Here is a 24202-nt window from a genome sequence, read left to right on the forward strand (position 1 = left end):
AGAAAAGCATAAAAGACTACCATTGGAACATCCAAGTAAACAAGTTAACATTTTTCTATTTCCTCTGGTTCTGATACCTTGTTATGAAAATGTTTACATTTTTTTCGCCACCGGTAAACTACAACAGATCTTCACCACAATCTAAATTTACACTGCACCCAACTATAGGTGGGTAAACCACACGAAAGAAAATGTGTTTAAGGACTTTCTGCAAACTCTCTTATTTGAATTTACTTGACTAGACCCTTATTCAAACCTTGCAACATTTCCATTACTTGAAATGAAAAAGTATAAAGGAACCATACCTTGGTGAAAGTGGTGGAACCAGAAGCCATGAGGATCTGCCGTACTCTGTTATGGAAACGCTGCATAGATTCATCGTCCACTCTGAGGAAGCATTGTGCTGTACGCTCTTTGGTAACCTGAATTACAAATTATGAAAGAATTTGCATTTGGATTGCAGGTCAAATGCACGTGCTTGGGCCCCAAGGGCCATGTCAATCTGTTTTGCAGCATATTAAGTTAAATGCAGTCATTATTTTGCATTCCAATTCAACAGCTAATTTGTGCACTGTAAGCCTCATAAAGACTACGATGAAACTTCAAGTTACTCTGTCTTAGGTGATGTGGTTTGTAGGACAAATGTTTGCAAGAACATTGGAGATATTCTCCAGGTCATCCAAGGTGAGTGTGTTTTCAAAAAATGTGAATAAAATACTGCTTTGTGAATGGAAAATGCTTCTATTTGATTTGAGTTCTCTCAGTAATTGCCTGTCTCATTGTCTGCTTAATGCATGCCTGGAATTTTTCAGCCATAGGTGGGTGCCAAGACCATAAGACATAGAGATAGGTCGGGTAACAAAAATACATCCAGTTTTGCTTAAATTAATAGAAATATTCCACAACGTTTCTACTGATACATAATGCTTTATACCTCATTTTGCAAGTTCCAAACTCCATCTTTATGAGTGAATTCCTCATAGCTGGTACGACATTTGGGAAGGATGCGACACTCAAAGCCCGACATGTTAAATAGCAAATTGGGATTGTCTTTGCTGTAGACAGAGACAAAGCTGTTTTCCCACTGAATGGTGGTAACAGACCTAGGCAGCCGATTCTTGATATCCCAAAACACCGCTCGTCCCCTAAAAGGTGTGATATACAGTAAGCGATTAAAGACAGCTAGCATGAAAAAAGACAATACTTCAGAGACTGGACTAAACGATCAGTTCAAACTGTATTACTGATTAAACATAAATATGGGCTTTTAAATGGATCTGAATTTCACTGGCTTCCAACACATAGTCCTAATAACTTGTGGTGTTATCACCTGTTGCGATAAGGCTGTGATTGCAATAAATCACTCAATTCATGTTTCCAAATGAAGAGAAGAATGTTCTAGATTTGACCCATAATTATTTGGATCAAGTCTAGAACATTCTGACAAAGGGAAAAGAAAACAACTGGCAGTTATAAAGCATATTTCATAGGCTTATAATATCCCAAAAGGAAAAACATTTATCCTTATGAGGGCTAATCTAATGTTGTAGCCTCCTGCATGCAGCAAAGTCCCGTATACATTAAGTACTTAGATAACAGCTGCTTAATCTGCTGGTTGTAATGCTGACTGACAGGTAATTCTACTGGAAAAATGGCAAAACTGCTTTGCTCTTCCATAAGAAAATAGTGTGCACGTTAGTTTAACAGAGCAAATAACATCACAATACTGTATTATGACTACTGCACTGCATTGTCAACAGTTAAGTTCATAGGAAGTTGAATTCAAGGCGCTCTGCTCATGCAAAGTAGTTTCAATGCACTGCTTTAACTAACAAACAATTGAGAATCTTGTCAAAATGAAACATCTAACACAACTTAAAATTTATGAAGCATCACTTCCCACATGGTTTTGCACTACATGTTTCTGAGAACTACCCTATAGAATCCGACAATAGTACAAAAGCATCAAATTCAAGTAAATAATTTTCCTTTAGCTGGGGTGGGGAGAAAAAGCAACATACTTGTTCCAATGGATTTTAAGGGAAAACAAAATTCTGTATTGCAGCTTGCACAGTAATAATAAAGGCAGGGACCAGGCAAATGCTTCAAAAAGTAGCAGGAAAAACACTTGGCAACCACTTAAAACATAATACTTACAGATTGACATCATGCTTCATAAGTCTCATACGTGCATCTCTTGGCCAACACTTCTTGTTATTATATCCTACAATGTTCTCATTGTTTGGATCAGGATGTTCTGTCAAGTAGCGCTGAATCAAGTCCCTGGCTTCATCAGCTGTAAATCTGTAAGTGTAGATTGTGAAACACGCACTTGAAGAAACGTACTTTTAATCAGTTCAGGTCTAAAGCTCAATTCCATGTTTTAAGAACAACTTGAACATCACAAGTAACCACAACAATCATTTAAGCGCAAAAAAAAGAAACAAAATCATGATTTGACAACAAATCTGCTTGCTGTGAAAATGGGGGACACCTCCCTCTCCCTTGCCAGGGACAGAGAGGATCTGTGGTTTGTCGAATGTCGGTTGAAATGCGAAGCCTTTGGGGTAACTTTGGTCTGTGTCTTTGCTATTGCCTAGCACACACTTGGGCTCAGTGATGCTACCAATGCGCTTTTTTTTACTGGTGGGGGGAGGGGGGGTCGTTGCTTGCTGCTGCTTATGCATGGGGGGGGTCTTTGGGGTATTTCTCTGTTTTCGTGGATGTTTGCGATGGAAAACCATTTCAGGATGTATATCGTCTACATTTCTCTGATATTAAATTCGATCTTTGAACCTATAAGTAGCTAAGCATGATTTTATTTATTTTACTTCATGCAAGTCAGCACAACAGTAATCTCCAAAGTAGGTGATTGGACAACAAACAGCTAGGCACCTACTTCAGAGATCACTGTTGGGCTGACTTACATGATCAAACGCAGAAATTTCTTAGTCTCTCTTCCTGGAAAAGAACTCTACTGTCACCATCATCTAGAAGACTCTCATTGCAAAATATAGTGGTTTAATGAAAAAGGAGCCACCTTAAGACTTTGATTTAATATAATACAAAAAACACTGAAAACATTAAAACAATTTCTAGGCAAGACTGCAAAATTACGTGGCAATTATCATCGAAGTCTCGTAAGTCCAAGTTAAAAATAAGATTGCCATTTTTAAAAAGAATATGTGCATTCAGATCCATATTTTGGTAACAAGTTCTAAGGTTGTTTAGAGGAATAGTGATAATCCACAAGGAATAAGCTTTATAGGTTAAAGAACAAGTTTTATAGGTTAAGGAAACTGCTTACCTGAAGAAAATGTGAATACGCTCAATATATCTGCAGAAAAGCCTGACTGGATGAGCAACTTCTGTAGCAACATCCTGATAACTCAGAAAATCATTTGGCATTTGTGGTGGGCCAGCCATTTCACTGGCTCGATGGAGACCCAATACCAGCAGATCCAGCACTAGCCCATAGTACTGGACTATGAATGAGGCAAATTGGAGTCCTCGAATAATACCATAGGAATTGGTGTGGTTCATGTCCTATCACATGGGAAAAAATCCATTCCAAGTAACAATACTCCAGACAGATTCAATGAACTTATATTACAGTATCTCCTCCAGTTCACAAAAGACTGGTCTCCAAAAGTGAAAACAATAAACCACCAAAATACTTGAGAAAATACTTTATGTGTTTGACTTCATGTTAGTGAAATTTTCCAATAAGTCCACTTAGTAGACTGAAGCTTTAAGATACAACATGCTAAGAAAAGCATTTTAAAAATCTATTTCAGTTATACTTAAGAGGAACAGGGACCATAAATTCATTTCCATGGTGTTCTTACAGACATTGCTTAATGAAATGTATTATTGTTAAAATACATTCCATAATCCCAACCCTAACCCATTAACAAAGTTCTTACATTTTTAATCGACTCTTATATGTACCTGACATGGAAGCTTTCTGATCCATTTTAAATAATTCAAAAATCCCTTACACATGTAATTTGGTTTAATATCAGCATTTGTCAATAAAGTGAAAAGGCCAGCAAAGGATAGTCACTGTAATAGAAATTACACATACCTTGTAATTAATAACAACATTGTTCTTAGCTGTCATATAATCAGCAATGTTGTGATCCACAATCAGACGAAGCAATCTGTTCAGCAAAGTCAGATCAATTTTCTCATACATTTTCTCAAATCGTGACTCTAACATGACGTTGCATTCACCATCACCTGTCTCCCACACATCCTGAAGATTGTTGATACCTGCATTAAATAAGCATCCCATAATGATATATTTTCAAATAATCAAATGTTAATACAATCTTTGATTTCTAAGATGTATCAAAATATATGGTTCCAAATCTGCACTACTTCATTCCCCCAAAAGCACAGTGCTCATCTAAAAGGGTAGCAGTTATGTATTATTATAAGAAATGTCATAAATGAAATTTAAACACATTGCTACTAGATGATGATATGTGCTTCTTCAAGCAGTTTTACTTTATTGGAGTGTTCTTAAAAGTGAGTGAAAATTGAAAATGCAAATAAACATTTGACAATTACATTTTGTTTTTGTTAACAGGTAGTTTCATCTAAAATTTAGTACTGTGAACATAACTCAATAGTGCTCATTAAGTTAGCAACATATATGTTTCATAAAATTTACTATATAAAAACAGTAAAATAAATTGATACATGTCCTAATGCTTTAGTATGCAATTATGCTCTATTATTAAACGAAAGTAATGTTAATGAATAAAATCTAAAAATTGGCAAGCAGCACAGCTTTTCAGGAAAACTCCAAACATACCTTGGCACCATTTATATACAAGTGATGGAGGTGGTTCAGTATCAGCTGGCTTAATCCACGGGGGAAATAACCGCCGCTTGTCAGCTTCATACCACAAGTACTGATCGAGGTAAGCGTCAGTGATCTTCTCCAGGGGCTCCACATCATAAACTGGCACCAGATGGCTGTACAGATCCATAAATTCAATGCCAACCTGTCAGGATAGAAAGATTGGAAAAAAGGCATTCTGATATTGAGTGTGAAAATGAGAACTGTTGCATCATAACTTAATCAGCAAATACAAGATAACTTTTATTATCACAACATGGGTATGATTTTGCATATGACTTCTCACAAACCTCCTTAAAAGCTCTCTGTGTAAGTAAGTGACGTTTAATTCTGGACAAAGCTTCATGAGGGTTATCATAAGCCTGTTCAATTAGACCAAGTTCCTCTCTCTGTGATTGGTTTAACCTCGATTTCACACTGAAATTAAGAACAAGACATCAAAGGTAAACCTTCATTCATTTTAAATCATTTCACTTCCAACAAATCAGATATAAACAAACTGAATTCACATTAATAATGAAAAGTCATTTGAATATGCTGTTCAATCACATACATATATCTTTACCTATAAGCTTCCTTGAGTCTCTCCAAAGCCAAGATCAGAAGCTTTGTATCATGTTTGTATGAAAGTGGAGGGAAAGGAATGGGCGAGAAACGTCTGCTCTCCAGCCAATGCACTGTGGTTGTATAAATGGCAACAGCTTCTTCGGCAGTAATGTAGGGGCCATCCTATTCAGCACACAAAGGGAGTTAAATACTTATAAGCAATTGAGATTTGCAGACAAAGCTAAGCTTTTAAGAGAAATAGACTCTATGCTGACCAAAGCTCATCACAATTAAATCCAAACTCAATCTAAAATCACAAGCATTACTTTTAGTGACTGGATACAGCTCATGAATGCTGATTAGTTTTACAGTACTATTAAAATAAATAAATAAATAAATAAAGATAATCCAAGGCAACTTAAGGATTCTCAGAATATCCTCAATTTTTAAAACACTAATATTGAACATTAAGTATTTCATTTTAATCAGTAAGAAGACTGACACTACTTAAACATAGAGCAATTTATAGATTTTCATGGAAACTTCAAAGCTAAACTAAATTTAACAACAGCATATCAAACTGCAAAGGTGAGCAAATCTGCAAATGCTGGAAATCCAAACAACAAACACAAAATTCTGGAACTCAGCAGACTAGGCAGCATCTATGGAAAAGAGTAAACAGTCAACTTTTCGGGCTGAGACCCTTCATCAGGACTGAAAAAAAAGAAGAGAAGTTAGAGCAGGAAGGTGGGGGGAGGGAAGAAGTACAAGGTGGTAGGTGATAGGTGAAACTGGGAGAGGGAGAGGGTGAAGTAAAGAGCTGGGAAGTTGATAGGTGAAAGATAAAGGGTTGGAGAAGTGGGAATCTGACAGGAGAGGATAGTGGAACATGGAAGAAAGGGAAACAATTCCTGTGGAAAGCTGGGAGGGGGGGGCAGGGTGAGTATCCCATTGGAGATGGTGGATGTTATAGAGAAGTATGCGCTGGTCACAGTGGCTAATGGGCTGCTAGGTGAGGATGAGAGGAACCCCATCACTGGTGGGTGGCAAGAAGACGAGGTGATGGGCAGACGTGCGGAATGGAAGATACGCAGGTGAGGGCAGCATTGATGGAGGAAGGGAAGCCTGTTTCTTTGAAGGAGGACATCTCATTAGTTCTGGAATGAATAACCTCATCCTGAGAGCAGATGTGGCAGATACAGAGGAACTGAGAGAAGAGGATGGCATTTTTATAAGTGACAGAGTGGGAAGAGGTATAGTCCAAGTAGCTGTGAGATTCAGTGGGCAAAACTCACTTTTAGGTAATTGTGCTGTCTTTCTTGTTCTGCCTTCAAGTACAACCTGGTAAGACGGCCTAGGTTTTTTTTGCAAACAGTTTTGTCAACAGTTGCACCACGACGAATGCGCTCCCTGTTGTAATGAGCAGTATTTGTCCACCAATCAGCTTTGGCTTTTACGTACCGCAGGATCATGTTCTCAATTGGAGTTGGCAGACCTGGAACCTATTACAAAAGAATCAAATCATAAATGATAAAAGCAAATTATTTTTATACATTTTAGCCTCAGAATTTGACTTCGAGCCAACTACAATATATTCCACTTAAGACAAAATAAATGTTACAATTAATTCTTTTACATCCTCACAGCAAAACCATGGGTAAAGAAACACTACATCTAAATGAATGCCATAAATGTCACATTTAAACACAAGGTCATAAATTAATTTTTTGGATTAGAATTTTAAAGTTCTTTTCCCTCCTCCCAACCCCATATGGACAATAAGGATTATTGAGTTATTCACACAACTATTAAGTTAATCATCAAACAAGTGTTGAAAGGAACAGTTATTCAACAGTACATTCTTGAATGTCAATATTGAAAGGAACAGTTATTTAACAGTACATTCTTGAATATCAATATAATAGGCTGCTCATGTGTTCTTTAAATGTCGTACCTTCCAAGGAATATTTGCTTTCCAGCATCTCCATGCCTCACTTAGATGCTGCAAGATTGTTCTGGCCTTGTTTTGCTTGATTCCTTCAGGCATCATATCTAGGATATCATGCATGACAGCTGCTCTTAACTCCAGGTCAAAGTGAGACTCCACACGCTGTTTGGTCACAGTCTTAGCTACCCCCTTGGAATGACGGCCTAGCCAAAGCAAGATTGAGAAGTGGAGAATTTAGAGAAAAGAAAAAGGAAATACATTACTTCAAACATTTGCCATTGCAGAAAATTTATAGATGTTATTTTGAGTCAATAAGAGGGCAAGTAGTAAATTAAGCGACTGAGTTCCGAAACAGTTTTGTTTTTGTAGCAAGCTTACACAAATGCTTTTTTTAAAATATAAAATACAGAAGTTTTACAAACCTTCAAATTGTCTGGCAAGTAAATTTCCCAACCACCTCTCCAGCAGAGGAGTAATGCCCCTCATGAAGAAAAGCCACACTCTCCAGCCAGCAGCCCAAAATCCACAGCCAGGCCCCTTGCCAACTGGCCCCTGTTAAATTAAAATGACCTGAACATTAATTGGTAGCAAACAGCGTACATCTTTTACAGCAGTCTGATTTGAATACTTTTCCCCTCATGCTGGTGGTCACAGGGTGACTTGTGCATTCTTAAATACAAGTAGCAAAGGAGCCTTACACTGCACGATGCTATCCTAACATACTCTAAATTTTATATATTACTGTTCATTATATATTGAAAACCAGTCACACTAAAGAAAATGCAATTGTTTCAGATAAAGGAAAACAAGCAAGGAACATGTTGAAGCTAAGAGAAAGCAGAAGTGTGAAAACAGAACATCTATATTCACAATTAATGAGTGATAAGTTTTCCAATGTGTTTATATGTGTGGGAAGAGTATAACATTTGCTTCTGGTTTAAGAAACTGCTGTCAAAACATCATTAATGCATTTATACCATTAAAGGTAATAAATATTCCCCAAGGTAGTAACACACCAATCGACTGAAGACCTGTCAAAATTGTAAGGATATGACATGTACATATAATTTCAGGTTTAATTAGTTATATAACATAGAAACATAGAAAATAGGTGCAGGAGTAGGCCATTCAGCCCTTCGAGCCTGCGCCACCATTCAATATGATCATGGCTGATCATCCAACTCAGAACCCTGTACCTGCCTTCTCTTAAATATAGCCAATGAACTGGCCTCAACTGTTTCCTGTGGCAGAGAATTCCACAGATTCACCACTCTCTGTGTGAAGAAGTTTTTCCTCCTCTCGGTCTTAAAAGGCTTCCCCTTTATCCTCAAACTGTGATCCCTCATTCTGGACTTCCCCAACATCAGGAACAATCTTCCTGCATCTAGCCTGTCCAATCCCTTTAGGATTTTATACGTTTCAATAAGATCCCCTCCTCAATCTTCTAAATTCCAGCGAGTATAAGCCTAGTCGATCTAGTCTTTCATCATATGAAAGTCCTGCCATCCCAGGACAATCTGGTGAACCTTCTTTGTACTCCCTCTATGGCAAGAATGTCTTCCCTCAGATTAGGGGACCAAAACTGCACACAATACTCCAGGTGTGGTCTCACCAAGGCCTTGTACAACTGCAGTAGTATCTCCCTGCTCCTGTACTCGAACCTTCTTGCTATGAATGCCAGCATACCATTCGCCTATTTCACCGCCTACTGTACCTGCATGCCCACTTTCAATGACTGGTGTATAATGACACCCAGGTCTCGTTGCACCTCCCCTTTTCCTAATCGGCCACCATTCAGATAATAATCTGTTTTCCTGTTTTTGCCACCAAAGTGGATAACCTCACATTTATCCACACTAAACTGCATCTGCCATGAATTTGTCCACTCATCTAACCTATCCAAGTCATCCTGCATCCTCTCAGCATCCTCCTCACAGCTAACACTGCTGCCCAGCTTCGTGTCATCCGCAAACTTGGAGATGCTGCATTTAATTCCATCGTCTAAGTCATTAATATATATTGTAAATAACTGGGATCCCAGCACTGAGCCTTGCGGTACCCAACTAGCCTGCCATTCTGAAAAGGTCCCGTTTATTCCCACTCTTTGCTTCCTGTCTGCCAACCAAGTCTCTATTCACATCAATACCTTACCCCCAATACCGTGTGCTTTAAAGTTTGCACACTAATCTCCTGTGTGGGCCCTTGTCAAAAGCCTTTTGAAAATCCAAATATACCACATCCACTGGTTCTCCCCTATCCACTCTACTAGTTACATCCTCAAAAAATTCTATAAGATTTGTCAGACACGATATTAAAACTGTATACGTACCGTGTTAAATCTGTAATAGATAAGGTGCTTCAGATCTTTACACATTCGGATTTGCCTCATCAGCTTGTACTTGTACCTGTACATTCCTGTCAGTTGTCCCACATGAGCAAAGATATACTGCAACCCATCTGACAACTAAAATGCAAAGAATAAATCTAAATTACTTTGATTTAGTGTCCAGCTATTATTTTATGTAAAAATACTTCAATCTATTCCTTAATAAAAATAACAGTGCATTTACACTCTCCATATTTAGTATTGGTGCACTATCACATAAAACCTCTGGTTCTTACACTCAAAGAATACAAATTGGAAAGTAACCCTGCTTCAGATTTTTACTCCAGTACCTACACAGCAAAATGAATATGCTTTGATATTGCTACGTAGCCTAAATGTACCCACAAAAGGTGAGGTGTCACTATTAATTATGATAGACAGTCAAGAGAGAAAGATAGTCAAGTAGAAGAATTAGAAATAGAGACATTTCAGTGTGAAGTGAGATCATGCTAACACGTGGCCATCTGGTTAGTGTCAGTGCAGGAGCACAGCAGAGACAGTTTTGTAGCCCTGAGAACAACCCATTATTCCTGCACACAGAGGAAAACCAGTAGGAATATTCTGATGTACATAACATTTTTGGATACTGTTTACCACAGTCAGTCTGCACAAGTCCAAACTCTGATGAGACCAGTTGGCTAAGGTGATTATAGAAGGCTTCAGGAATTTAAAAGAATTTAAGGAAATGATTATCCATGACAAAAGTAATAGTCTTCATCATAGAATTAGCCATAAAATCAAAGCAATGTCTGAAAAGTATCATGTCAGCTTCTTGATTAACAAGTAAATGAACTTGACAAAAGCCCTAAAATATAATAGTTGGTCACCAGTATCGCTGATTTTACCTACCACAGGCTCTGTAAAGATGAATTTTATTTGTCACATGTACATGGAAAGATTGTAACATACAGTGAAATCCGTTCTTTACGTCAACAATCAACACATCCGAGGATGTGCTGGGTTAGCCCAGAAGTGCTGTCATGCCTCTGACACCAACATAGCATGGCCACAACTTAGTAACCCTAACATGCACACCTTTGGAATGTGAGAGGAAATCGGAGCATCTGGAGGAAACCCATGCGGTCACGGGGAGAACGTATAAACTCCTTACAGACAGTGGTGGGAATTAAACCATAATTGCTTGCTCTGTAGTGTTGTGCTAACCATTACCTCATCATGCCACAAACAAGATTAGTACACAAATGATTATGGTTACGTAAATGATGATTGAAGATAGGATAAAAGAACAAAGTGACTGGAAAAAGATTGCATTTAATATTACTTTAAAATTAAACCTTTCTTTTATAAAATCTCAATAATCTTTTTATGTTTGTTGTACCTGAAAAGCATCCACGTTCCCCAATCTGTATTGAACATGACTATCAACAACAAGCTTCGTCAAACGTAGCACCTCACGGCACAAATGGAATGCATTACCAAATCTTGACTTTTTACGCTCCTGTGAAAATTAAGTCAGAGAAAATATCTTAGACACTTTAAAACTGAATTTTCCACTCACAGTTGCATTACTATGCTTTACTTAAGTTCTCATTTACAATAAATATTGCCCCACATCATGCGAGGCTTTTCTCATTATTTGAAATGAGCTGTGGTAATTTTAGTAAATGCTTAATAACAAAGACTCAGCTTGATTTAAACCTGAAAAGTGATATCCATTTTACCATGATATGCATGCAAGTCACTGGACTATGGCTTGGAAATATGTACTAACTTATCACCAAATAGAAGTTGTTAGTTAATTTGTTCAAAAATGATGTAGATGAATATTTAGCTTAGTATGCTAAATAATTAAAAACGAGGCTAACTAACACTAATGCATTTAGTCTTTGCATTCTTTTCTGGTTACAGAATTCAAATGTGATATCAATTAATTATATCCCATGAATTCCAACAGCAGCAAATTAAAGCCTATTTACCAGTGACTGGAGTTTTTATGCAAAGTGCTGAGATTTCAAGACCAAACTGCAAACACCTTGTAACATTGCAAAGTAATCAAGTTAATTTAATATAAAAAATGAGTTAAATCCCTAAAATGAAAGGATAACAAAATAGAAAACAATTCAAAGTAGTAATTCAAGTTTTTTTTAATGCCTAGGTTTAAATCTTAAAAATAAAGCTGCGAAAGGCAATTAGTTTTCTAGTTATTAACTTATGACTCCACTTCAGGTGTGTTGCCTAGTGCGAGATAGTTTTTACCTTAGTGGTGAGGGTTTTCACAGGCTTCAGATTGAAGTTGTAGTCCAAATGCAAATAATTTAGGTTCTTGCGGTGAATTAGCAAGTTCAGCATGTTGTAGCCTTGACGGCACACCTGTAACCCGACCTCCACCCAGTCTAGTTTGGTTGACTGGAAAAATTTTGTTGACTTAAATGAACGGAATAAGTACCTGATGTATTAAAAGAAACAAAATGCATTAAATATGATTAGGAGAAAAGAAAAACTGTTCTTCCTCATTGTAATGTCTAACATCCTTTATAAAAAGAACAGCCTCGACCAAGAAGATAACAGAGTTGCACAACAAAATGGCCAGAAACATCGGCTGTTTATTCCCCTCCACAGATGCTGCCTGACCTGCTGAATTTCTCCAGCATTTTGTGTGTTCCTACAATAAAAAATATTGAGATGCATGGTAGAACTGAAAGGCTTAGACCAAAGACTATATTCTGTTCCATTTTTTAACAACACTCCCCTCACCATCTCAGTGACGCCACAATGAGTGTTCCGCCAAAATAGTTTTGAACATTAACAGCTATTAGCAGCTCAATGCAAAATCCACCTACCTTTTCTTTTGTGCTTTTGGAGGTCTGTGCTTAAGTGCATTCAGAACATAGTATTTCAGGAGTTTTTGGTAAGAAACTCTAACTTTGACTGGCTGCCCAGCTGGACAGTGCTCACGATACCAGTTCTTAACTAAGGGGATGTCAAGTGCTCTCCTTGTTTTACCAGATCGCAGATTAAATGGTCTTGGTGCCCAAAGCAAGGCAATGCCATTAGCAGTATTGTCAGAATACAATGGTGTTTCTTTCAAGAACGGTTCCACACAATCAGGAAGTTCAAACTCTTCATCGTCATCAGGTAACGGCTCCTGACTCTGAAATGGAAGACAAATGCATATGATCACCTCTATCATCTGGAAGAATGAAAAGAACAAAGTCAATGCTGGTTATCGTCAATTACCTTAACAGAGTGTCTGTGAGAAATAGGGTTGATCAATGGATCAAAGTAGAATGCCGGCAGATCTGGATCTTCGGTTTTAATGAATACAACATTAGGTGTGTGGTACCTAAATTCCAAATTAAAAGTTAAATTAATGGTAATATATCAAGTGTAAATTTCCTTTTTCAATTATCCTCCCCAATTCATCAATCCATGGTTACTGTGTCCCCCACTAGCCCATCCAAAAATAATCTTTATCAAGACTATGAATGTTGTATGGTAAGAAAGCACAAAAATACAAGAAAATAACACTGGGAATAGGCCACTTGGCCCCTCAAGACTGTCGTTGTTCAGCATGGGTTTTCTACCCCAAGATTTAATTCCTCTCCTATGTCAGTTACACACAATCTTCACTTCCCTGATCTTTCGATAATGTCTACAACCTTGCTAAAAACCTGGAGTGATCTAGACTACATAACCCCATGGGGTAGAAAATTCCAGATCCTGCAGGAAGAAATTCCCATGCACCTCAGTTTTAAAAATTTTCCCCTTTTCTTGTACCTATGTTCCCTCATATGAGATGCTACTATAAGTGAAAGCTTTTCAACATTCTTGTGTCCCTTTGGGAACTTATGTTTCAATAAGATCACCCCTCATTCTTCTAAACTCCTAAGAACACAGGTCTAACCATTTTAAGCCATTCATCCCAGTTATTGCCCTACTGAAACTCTTCTAGACAGTCTGATAAATCACAATCTCATTCAGCATCCAGATAATACTTTACAAAGCACACTGAATGGAAATCAGAAGGAAATTTATTTTTCAATTCCTTGGCCTTAGGAGTGTTAAAGCAATCTACGATACAGCTCCAATCTTGAGACCAATACAAGCAAAGTTTCTTGAGGCCCAGAAACAAATAGGGAACTTTCTACTTAGTAGTTTAATTGTAAACTTAATTTACTAAACTGAGTCAAATAAAGCATTTCCAAACTTTAGTTTCTACATTTTAAAAGTCAATTATATTTTCTACAACCCAAATGTCTGCATGTCTCCAAACTACTCATTTATTACAAACAACTTCATTGATGCCTTAAACCGTCCTGTTAGGGGGAAGATTCAACTACTGTTCCAAAACATTATCTGTCATTCAGACAGCAGCACTTCAGTGTACTGTATTATTTCATGGGACAGACAGCAAAAACGTAGCTTGCTGAAGGAGTCTTAAGGAAATACATAAGTAACACAAAATAAAAGCAAACATCAGCCTTTGGAACCTCTAAGACTACTGATCAGGTTGCTCTCACATTGTTATACAGGTAATTCCATAATATGAATCGGATAGAATGCCACTGATAAATTAGTGAATGCTATTTGTATTACCTGGGCTGAATTGGTTATAGTGGGATTTCTATCCACTTAAGCATTAGTTTGGAAATTGACAAGCAGGAGGAAACCCATCTTAGAACAATATTCTTGGAAACAAAAGCTATTTACATGTAACCTCCCAACCTAATCAAGTACCACTGTCTCTAAGAACACAGACTGCTGGCTTTACTGCAGGAAACTACTGGAAATTGACAATCACTTCTACTGATACTTGTGCAAGGATACTCAATTAAACAATTTAACAGATACTTTAAGTTTGCCATGACAAAAATATACTGTTAAAATACTTCTATTTTTTAAAGTCCTACAGGTTAAATAACTTTCTTATTGACAATCTGAAATTCTTTGACCATGAATTCCACCTTCCCCATTTGACCACAAATTGCTTGTAATGGTCAAGAACAGCACCAAGCTATCGAACACTATAATGAAATACAATATGTTAAAGTAACAGTTAAAAAGTCTTATAATGTCTATCTACTGACAGTAATAAATGTATTTACTTCATAACGAAATTTAAATCCTCATAATGAAGACATGAAATGGCTTAAATACACATACTTACCAGGTAAGATGAACATGATGGGGCAGATTGTTGTACAGGTATGGGAATGCTATTTTGTACTCTGTTCGAATTGGCTGTCTAATGATGATCTTGTTGATATCATTGAATTCGTTCCAGTCTTCATCTCTAATAGACAAACCAAAATCAAACAATCAAACTGCAATATTTTACTTCTTTATCAAATAAAGACCATGGCATAAAGTTCCAAAAGCATAAAATATTATCTAACATTTTTTAGAAATAGCATAGCCACCATAGTCTCTAAATAACATGCAACACGAAATACAGAATCTTCTTGCTTTAATCTTACAAGATTATTGGGAAGAACACATGATCTAATGGCCTGCCACATAAAAGTTGCTTAAAAAAGCAGTTTAACTATAGTATTACTAAGAATGACACGGCAATCATAAGAAAGCAAGCCCAAAATAAGGGGCTGAATTAACTAGGGTCACGATTATTAAGTTGACAACAGCATATGTGTCTATTAATACATAAAATCACTATACAGTAAATAGTTTGGTTTAAAAAAATACTGGACATGTTCAACAAACTACTATTCTGAGTATCAATGAAAAGTGAAAATTTGTTGTGTTGAACCAGCCTATATTCTTTCAAACCAAAATGCTTTTTTACCGTATGCCCTCCTGACAGATATCAGTGTGTAAGTAACAGGCTGATTATTTCCATATTTTCAAAATATCAATGACTATGGAGAGACCAGCGCCCAGCTTCAGTAATAGAAGTACTGACAACAATCACCAAAATTAATGACTCCCTTAATATCTTAGCACAAGATTTCTAAAAATAAAAGTCCTTACTGAAGATTCACATCCCGAACAAGAGGTTCAAATTTTGGTCCACCAGGAATTGCCATGTTCAGAGCTTTGGAAGTAAAAAATGCTTTGAGATCAAATAGATAGAAGTAGTTGTCATCCACTAAATCAGTTAGCAACTGATTAGCCAAGCGGTAAAGTGTGGACATCATCGGTAAAGTAAACTGCCAACGCCGATAAGTAGATCCATTTACAAACCTAAAATGGGACAAAATTTCTAATTTAAACATTTACAATTTCACAAATGGTCCCAGACTGCCAGAATAATTTTACTCTAATTACGTAGATATTACAAATTAATTCTAAATACAACAGAGTTAAAAATATAAGCAGCCATGAAGTAAAAATTGCTAAAGCTTAGAACCCACACTCATGAACTAAATGCCACGAAAGCTCAGAGCCACCTATTTATAATGAGATAAGAATAACATGAGGTGCATGCATCACCCCAACATACGCCAAACGTCAACCAGCATTTGCGATCATTGCTAAACCTAACCTTGCCCTCATCTACAGTACTCACCGGATAATGGAGTTCAATAGTTAATAACAGTAACAAAATATTTTTGACGTTTTATTCACTTCTACAGGCTCCACACAACTGTGTTTTACTGCAGTTGCGAAAAAATGGCAATTTTAGAACTCTGGTATATATTTTTTTAAAACATAAAATTGTAATTTAAAGCGGTTCATAGAGCACATATGTCCAAAGATAAGTTAGCGCGTTTTTACTCGCATATTAATCCTTTCTGTGATAGATGTTCGGGGCAGATAGCCTCTTTAACTCATATGTTTTGGTCTTGCCCTGCTTTGGAAACTTTTTGGAGAGATATTTTCAATATTATTTCTAAGGTATTAAATATAGATATCTCTCCTCACCCTATTACTGCTATCTTTGGACTACCTAAAATTTCTAGTAATCTTTCCCCTTCAGCCCGTAGAATGATTGCATTTCTTACTTTAATGGCGAAAAGATGTATTTTACAACATTGGAAAGAGCTTAATGCTCCAACTACCTTTTTTTGGTTTTCTCAGACGATTTTATGTTTGAATTTGGAGAAAATTAGAAGTAACCTTTATGATTCTTCATTTAAATTTGAACAGATTTGGGGACCTTTTATTCGATATTTTCATTTAATGTAATATTTACCCTTCTTGTTTTTTTTTCACTGTTTTTAATGGAGGTCGGGATTGAGGACGTGATTTTAAGTTTAACTCTGTTTGGTTTCAAGTTAGCCCATTGCTTTGCTTTGCTTTTAGTTAGCTGCACGGTGGGTTTTTTTTTGGGGGTTTTTTTTTTTCTTTTTTTTTTCCATTGATATATATAAAATTTAGTATACTATTATGTTATCTTGGTTTCTTATGTTTAAATTACATTGTTTGTAGTATTTTCTTTTTGGTATTGATATCTTTTGGAATTTTATTATACTTTAACATTGTATTAATGTTTATATGGCTTACCTTTTTTGTATACTTACTCAATAAAAAGATTTAAAAAGAAAGAAAGAAAACATAAAATTGTGCACAAGCTGTCAATATAAAGCTGTGCATATCCATGTGGGTTATCATATTTAATGTTAGTAAATTTGATTATAACATTTCATTAAGAGTTAAAATAACAAATCAGCAAATAATGAACATTATTGTTTTAGTGAGTATTTAAGGTTTACTTGGGCAAAGTGAGTTTGACTGCACTTTCTTTTCCCCACACACTGAGCCCAACAACTTGCACAAAGTTGCTGTGAATACAATAAAAGCATTTAACATTCTTTGGATATAAATAGTTTAGAATACTGCAGAAACTACTCAAACTTTCAATATTTAGTATTTGGTGTACCTTAAAAATAATTTTTCAATGGTTAATCCAATAACATGCAAAAGAACTAAGTTAAGCTTTGTTCATCCTCTAGTGATATAATAGTTCTAATGGCACCTACCAAACTGAAATGTACTTGTTAATAACTTAACCACCTATTTGTTCCTATTTAGTACTACTTTGATAGGCTTTCTATTTTTTTCCCTGATATTGATGCACCAAATGTATCAACATTTACTTTGGGTTGTCTTTCAATGGCTGGTGGTCGTACAACCACTCAGCTACTGGTCCATCCTCTTCTGAGTCAAGTTCCATCTGTATTGCTTCAAGTGGCTCTACATCAAGTATGTTATCTGCATAATCCAATGGAGGCTCTTCATCATCAAAAGGAGGAAACCGCATCCTTTTGAAATGTCGTCTATCGCGTTTTTCACGTCTCATCATAATCCACATGGTTCTAGCAATAAAAGAGTAATTCAATACTGTATCAGCAAAATGACAAAACAGAGATCCTCAGTATGCTAACGAATAAGATTTACCCAGCAAGAAAATAATAAAAAAAACATTAATTCAGAATCTCATGGTGAACTTTAAAATATTTAGTTCACCAGTGTATTAAAATTTCAAAGATAAATGTATGAAGTGGAAATGTTCTGAATAGATAATTGACCTTGCCTGCAGTTGGGACTAGAATTAAATATTCCTTAAACAATGTTATTATTAATTTCAAATTAAACTACTTAATGATTAACTAGCTAAAAATAAAACACATCAAAATAGAGTTAACATTAATATGAAATGTTTTACTAGGTCAAATTTTCCTCAATTTTATACACAGTATGTGTGGAAAAACTAGAGGGAGCCCTTTACTTCAAAAAACCCTGCTGTTTTCTTCTATGTTCCTACAACCAACAAACCATCCAAACATTATTTTTATATAACTCCATCTGAATATTTGACAGCTTCTCCTGCTTTAACTAAACTCAAATCCATCATCCTTGGCATTTTATTGAAAGAAAGTACTTTGTTTCAATGGGAATATCATAACTGAGCTTCACCTCACTAGTTTGTCAGGGAAGTTATATGCAGCATTGGTGCTAAAAATAGAAAATTTAGAAAAAGTTACTTCAGAAGGAATCAGGAAAATATTTGAACAACTGCAAAAATCCAGGAAACTAAAGTCTGAAATCAGTAAGTCTCTTTAAAATAGCAAGTGTGAGTTCAAAAATGGTTGGTTCACAGGAATCAGGAACCATTGCTAATTGTAAAACAGGTGCCGTTCAAAACATTGATCTTCCGTACATTGCCCAATATGATTCCCTGATGTGTATTGTCAGAATATTTCAAAAATTGCTCAGAAACATCCAACACCTTACTTACCCCCACTGAGATATGTAAACTGGTTCAATAACCCATGGAATTTCATTAACGAATGAAATTGCTCCTGTGATGTGATATAGAACTGATACATCCCTGATCTGCTCCCATGGCATCGGCATGTTTTCCAGTAGTTTCAGAACAGCATGTGGCATATACTTCAAAGCTCTGAGAATAGGGAAAAGATGGTTTAAATACATTAGATCCAGACAGCATCAATGATGTGTTAAAATTAATGATCTTAACATTAAACAAATTATACTTTACATGGACAATTCAAAATAAGTGTGTATATTAGGATCAGCGTATTTATTATTAAAAATGAACTATGTGAAATAATGTTTAAAATTGTGAACAACTTTGAAAATGCATATAATTGAACCTCAAATAAAATATCTTTTTTTTAAATTTTATTTTTATTTGGATAAAGAGTTCACAATTATCATGTACTTTTTTCACACATATAACCTTTTCCATTTTTTTGTATGTATAAAACTACAATTATTTATACATTCTTAAGTACACATTGAGATGATATAAAAGCAAAATAAACATTTAAATAGATAATTATGTACTGTGGTAAATCTAACCTATTAGGCTAAGTAATGAAATTAGTTGTTAAGAAAAATGGTAATAATAGTTTCCATACAACCCTTCTGGACCATTTCCACTGGTCCAAAATGTTGCATACAAGCCTATATACCAACCATTGTAGGTGTTTATATCCCAATTTGTTCGTGCTTGTTCCTGCCCACAGACATAATTATCCAATCCCTATGTACTTATTTACTTAATTTTTTCATTTTTTTTTTATCCCTTTCCCAAATCTTTCCCTTTACTTGTGTTAATTCTCTATTTTCCAAAAAAAAACAACAAACATTTAGACTAGGGGTGCTTACGTTAGCAATATTACTGTGTTGATGAGAAGAACAATATAAATCATTAGGAGAGTCATCTAAAGTCTGCTCGCATTGGGGTTATATATTCAATCCATTTATTCCAGATTTGATAAAATGTTTCTTTTTGAGTTCTCAGGGAGTAGGTCAACTTTTCCATTTTAAATATTTCCAAGATAATTTCGTACCAATCTTCTAATGTAGGTGGTATTGGATTTAGCCATTTTCTAGTGATTGATTTCTTACTTGCCGCTAAGAGGGCCTGCAGCAACTTTATATCTTCCTTCTGTTCAAGGAACAATACATGCCCCAAATAGAGCGTCTCAAAGTTCAGAGGTATCTGGGACCTAAGTACCTTAACTAATGTTCTATGAATACCTTCCCAAAATAGACTTAATTTAGGGCAATCCCAGAAAATATGAAAATGATTTGCCTCCTTAGAGCCGCACCTTCTCCAACACATCACATTTGTATCTTTATATTTTTCCTGATATGGGGTCTTGAAGTATCTTATAATGTTTTTCCAACAATGTTCTCTCCAAGTCAAAGAATTAGTCGAGGACCATTGAAAGCTGCAGATTTTCCCCCAAGCCTCCTCTGAAAGTACCAACCCCGCTTCTTTCTCCCACTTCTCTTTAATATACAGCGTATTTACATTTTTAGCATGGGAGAGTGCATTATATAGGCGAGAAACTGATTTACTAGGTATTGAACTGCAAGCCGAATTCAGAATCTTGAAAAATTCTAATTCTGTTGATAGGTCTGTATATCTACAACTCTGGTTAACATAGTTTCGTATTTGAAGGTACCTAAAAAAGTCATTATGTTCTAGACCATGTTTGTCCTGCAGGATTTGGAAACTTTGTAATACTCTTTTATCTATAAATGAGAGGTAGGTTGTAAGACCTTTCTTTATCCATAGCTCAAATCTTTTATCTCCTCTGTTGGGAAGGAATTCGGTATCATATGCACACCATCTAAAGAGTTTTAGCATATTATTAATTCCACATGAATTAACCACCTTCTGCCATACTTTTAATGTAAGATTTATCCAAGCATTATTAAATTTTTCCAACTGGGCCATCAATCCTTTGTCAGCTATTGAGGCCTGAAGAGGAAAACTGTCAACTAATCCAAATTCTATTTCCTTCCATCTAGCCTTATATTCCCTATTACACCAATATAACAGAGGGGTTATCTGTGAGGCATAAAAATAATTTCTCAGGCAAGGAAGAACCATACCTCCTCTTTCCTTCCCTAACTGTAAAGTGTTATATCGAATTCTGGGTTTCCTTCCTTGCCAAATGAAGCGGGAAATCCATTTGTCCCATTCCCTGAATTGATTATCATCCACCTCCACTGGTAAAGTACGGAAAAGATATAATAACCGAGGAAGAATATTCATTTTTATAGTATTTATCCTTGAATTTAAACTTAAAAAGGGGATAAGATTCCATCTATGCATATCTGCTTTTATCTCTGAGATTAATGGCCCATAATTTACCTGTGACAGTGTTGAAAGATCCTTCGGCAGGGTTAGTCCTAAATATTTTAATGATTTAGCTTCCCACTTAAGATCGTATGTATCCTGCAATTTTTTGGATGGTGTATAATTTAGGGACATAACCTGCGTTTTCTTTACATTTATTTTATAACCTGATATTTTCCCAAAGTCATCCAACAGTGTAAACAATCCTATAAATGATTTTTCTGGTTCACTCAGATAGACCAAAACATCATCTGCGAATAACGCCACTTTCTGTTCAATCCCTGCCACCTTGATACCTTTTACGATTTCGCTCTGTCTTATTAGTTGGGCAAGTGGTTCAATATATAGCGCAAAAAGGAGAGGAGAAATTGGGCATCCCTGTCTAGTGCCTCTCTCTAAAATGAAGGAGTCAGAGAGGTCCCCATTTATCTTAATTCGGGCTGTTGGGCTGTCATACAGAGTCTGAATTACTTTAATAAACCTTTCTTGAAAGCCGAATCTTCCTAACACTCTGTATAGGAATGCCCAACTAACCGAATCAAAAGCTTTCTCAGCGTCCAATCCTACTACCATTGTCTCTGTCTCGTTCTTATTAACCTGTTCTAATATGTGCAGAGTTCTCCTTATGTTGTCCTGTGTTTGTCTTTGTTGAATAAATCCAGTCTGGTCTAAATGGATTAGGCCAGGTAAAAGCCTTTCCAATCTGCGCGCTAATATAGATGTAAATAGTTTGTAATCTAAATTAAGAACACTAATTGGCCGATAATTGCCACATTCTAGTTTATCTTTACCCTCTTTAGGAATAACTGAAATAATCGCTTCTCTCCAGGAAGGTGGAGTTTCTCCTCTCTGCAAGATCCAATTAAAGGTGTTAAGTAGTAATGGGGCTAACTGTGTCTTCAGGGACTTGTACCACTCTGAGGTAAACCCATCAGAACCTGGGGACTTTCCAGCCTTTAACCTAGAGATGGCCACGTTCAGTTCTTTGACAGTTACTGGTTCTAATAAACTTTCATTTTGTAAATCTGTAAGTTTAGGTAGATCTAAAAAATTCAATACACTGTCTATATAGGGCTCATTGGGGGCCCGGGGTTGGGAGTACAGCTCTCGATAATACGTTTCAAAACTCTCTTGAATTTTCCCTATTGTACTCTCCATAAGCTTTGTCTTTGGATTCTTTATTTTATGAATTGTATTGTCTGCTTGTTGTTTTCGTAATTTATATGCTAATAATCCAACTGATTTACCTCCTACTTCATAATTCTTTTGTCTCAGGTAAAGAAAATTTCTTTAAGAGTTTCCAACGTATAAATATCATCAATTTCACTTTGCAATTTCCTAATTTCCTGTTTTCGATTTGAATTACTTTTGTTGCTATCTCCAACTTGAAGTTGTTTTAATTTTCCTTGAAGGTCTGCTAATTTTTGTGCATTGATTTTTTTCATGTGAGTAGTAATGGAAATAATTTTCCCTCTCAGTACAGCTTTCAATGTATCCCATAAAATCACTGGTGATGTTTCTCCTGTGTCATTAAGGTCTAGATATTCTTTGATTTCTCCTCTTAATCTCTCCATTACTTTTGGGTTATTAAGTATATGTGAGTTTAGCCTCCATAGTGTTTTCCTCATTTTCCTTTCCAGGATTAGAGACATAGAGACTGGGCTATGATCCGACAGATCAATTGTTGCAATATTACAGTTTTTTATCCTGAGTCTATCTGTATTAAAGATAAAGAAATAGTCTATCCTTGAATAGGCTGAATGAGGGAAAGAGTAATATGTATAATCTTTACTAGTGGGGTGTAATTCCCTCCAGACATCTATAATTCCCAACTCCTCCATCAATGAATTCACTTTCCGAGACAGAGGTTTATTCTGAGTAACTATTCTTGAAGAATCTAATATAGGATTTAATCTAATATTAAAATCCCCTCCACAAATTACTACCCCTTGAGAACTGACCATTAGGTCAAAAATGTGTCTATAAAATGACCATTCACTACCTGGAGGAGCATAAACATTCAGCAATGTTATTTCTGTACCTTCTATTCTTCCTGTGATTTTTACAAACCATCCTTCTTTGTCTCTAGTCTCTGAAATATGTTCATAATTAAGAGTACTTGATATTAAAGTAGCTACCCCTCTTTTGTGACTCAATTTATATGATGAATAAAATACATGCTTAAAGCCCATTCTTTTTAATTTTCCATGTTCAGATTGGCTCATATGTGTTTCCTGGAGGAAAGCTATTTGTGCCCTCTCTTTTTTCAATTTAGACATAATCTTATTTCTTTTAATTGGATTCAAAACCCCATTAACATTATAGGAAATTATTTTTACCAATTCAGTTTGCATTTTTCTCTAGTAGAAAAAAAGCACTCTCCTTTTCTAACCAAATAGTAAGCAATCCCTTCTCAACAGTAAACCAAGACATATAACCACACCCTAGACATTTCTGAACGTATAACATTTGAAAATTTTCCCCGACTTCCCACAGTGAGGCCTGAGCACCGACCCGCCTCAGTTCAGAGGGATAACCTCTATCTTCACCCTGTGTTAGAGGGCCCTCAGCAGTTTGAATAATCATAAAGAATTTTCTCCTATTTATGTCTCGACCATATTGCTATCATTCAAGTTATTCTGCCTAGATTATTTTCAATTACCAGTTTTCATTTTACTTTTAAGTCCGATTTACTCTTTTCAGTCATTTCTCTTAATTAATCTGCATTCTCTGTACATTCGCGTCTGAATATTTGCAGCTTTTCCTTGTAGTTTGACACTCTGTTTCGAGTGGAGCGTCCTCGCCCCACTAACTGCCACGACTTCTGCCGAATCCTCTCCAGTAGCGACTCCGGTTGGGTGATAACTTTAATAGGTAGTCCCCGGTCCGCCAGGTCCAACGTTGCCTCCT

General features: G+C 36.1%; 1 protein-coding gene across 1 annotated transcript in view; it reads right to left on the reverse strand.

Annotated features, from left to right (window-relative positions):
- The window catches only part of prpf8 (pre-mRNA processing factor 8), a 47844-nt gene that overhangs the window by 17717 nt on the left and 5925 nt on the right, over positions 1-24202 (reverse strand). The window contains exons 4-23 of the mRNA XM_063031878.1: positions 18911-19075; positions 17769-17987; positions 15700-15912; positions 14879-15004; positions 12949-13054; positions 12552-12862; positions 11968-12157; positions 11090-11209; positions 9694-9828; positions 7787-7916; positions 7371-7567; positions 6712-6918; positions 5436-5599; positions 5161-5287; positions 4823-5015; positions 4088-4275; positions 3308-3546; positions 2158-2304; positions 935-1145; positions 306-422 (exon numbers count right to left, since the gene is read on the reverse strand). Of these exons, the coding sequence (XP_062887948.1) occupies positions 306-422; positions 935-1145; positions 2158-2304; positions 3308-3546; positions 4088-4275; positions 4823-5015; positions 5161-5287; positions 5436-5599; positions 6712-6918; positions 7371-7567; positions 7787-7916; positions 9694-9828; positions 11090-11209; positions 11968-12157; positions 12552-12862; positions 12949-13054; positions 14879-15004; positions 15700-15912; positions 17769-17987; positions 18911-19075 (3505 nt within the window). The remainder of the gene's footprint in view (positions 1-305; positions 423-934; positions 1146-2157; positions 2305-3307; positions 3547-4087; positions 4276-4822; positions 5016-5160; positions 5288-5435; positions 5600-6711; positions 6919-7370; positions 7568-7786; positions 7917-9693; positions 9829-11089; positions 11210-11967; positions 12158-12551; positions 12863-12948; positions 13055-14878; positions 15005-15699; positions 15913-17768; positions 17988-18910; positions 19076-24202) is intronic.

This window comes from Mobula hypostoma, chromosome 23 (assembly GCF_963921235.1).
Source record: "Mobula hypostoma chromosome 23, sMobHyp1.1, whole genome shotgun sequence".
Classification (NCBI taxonomy): Eukaryota; Metazoa; Chordata; class Chondrichthyes; order Myliobatiformes; family Myliobatidae; genus Mobula; species Mobula hypostoma.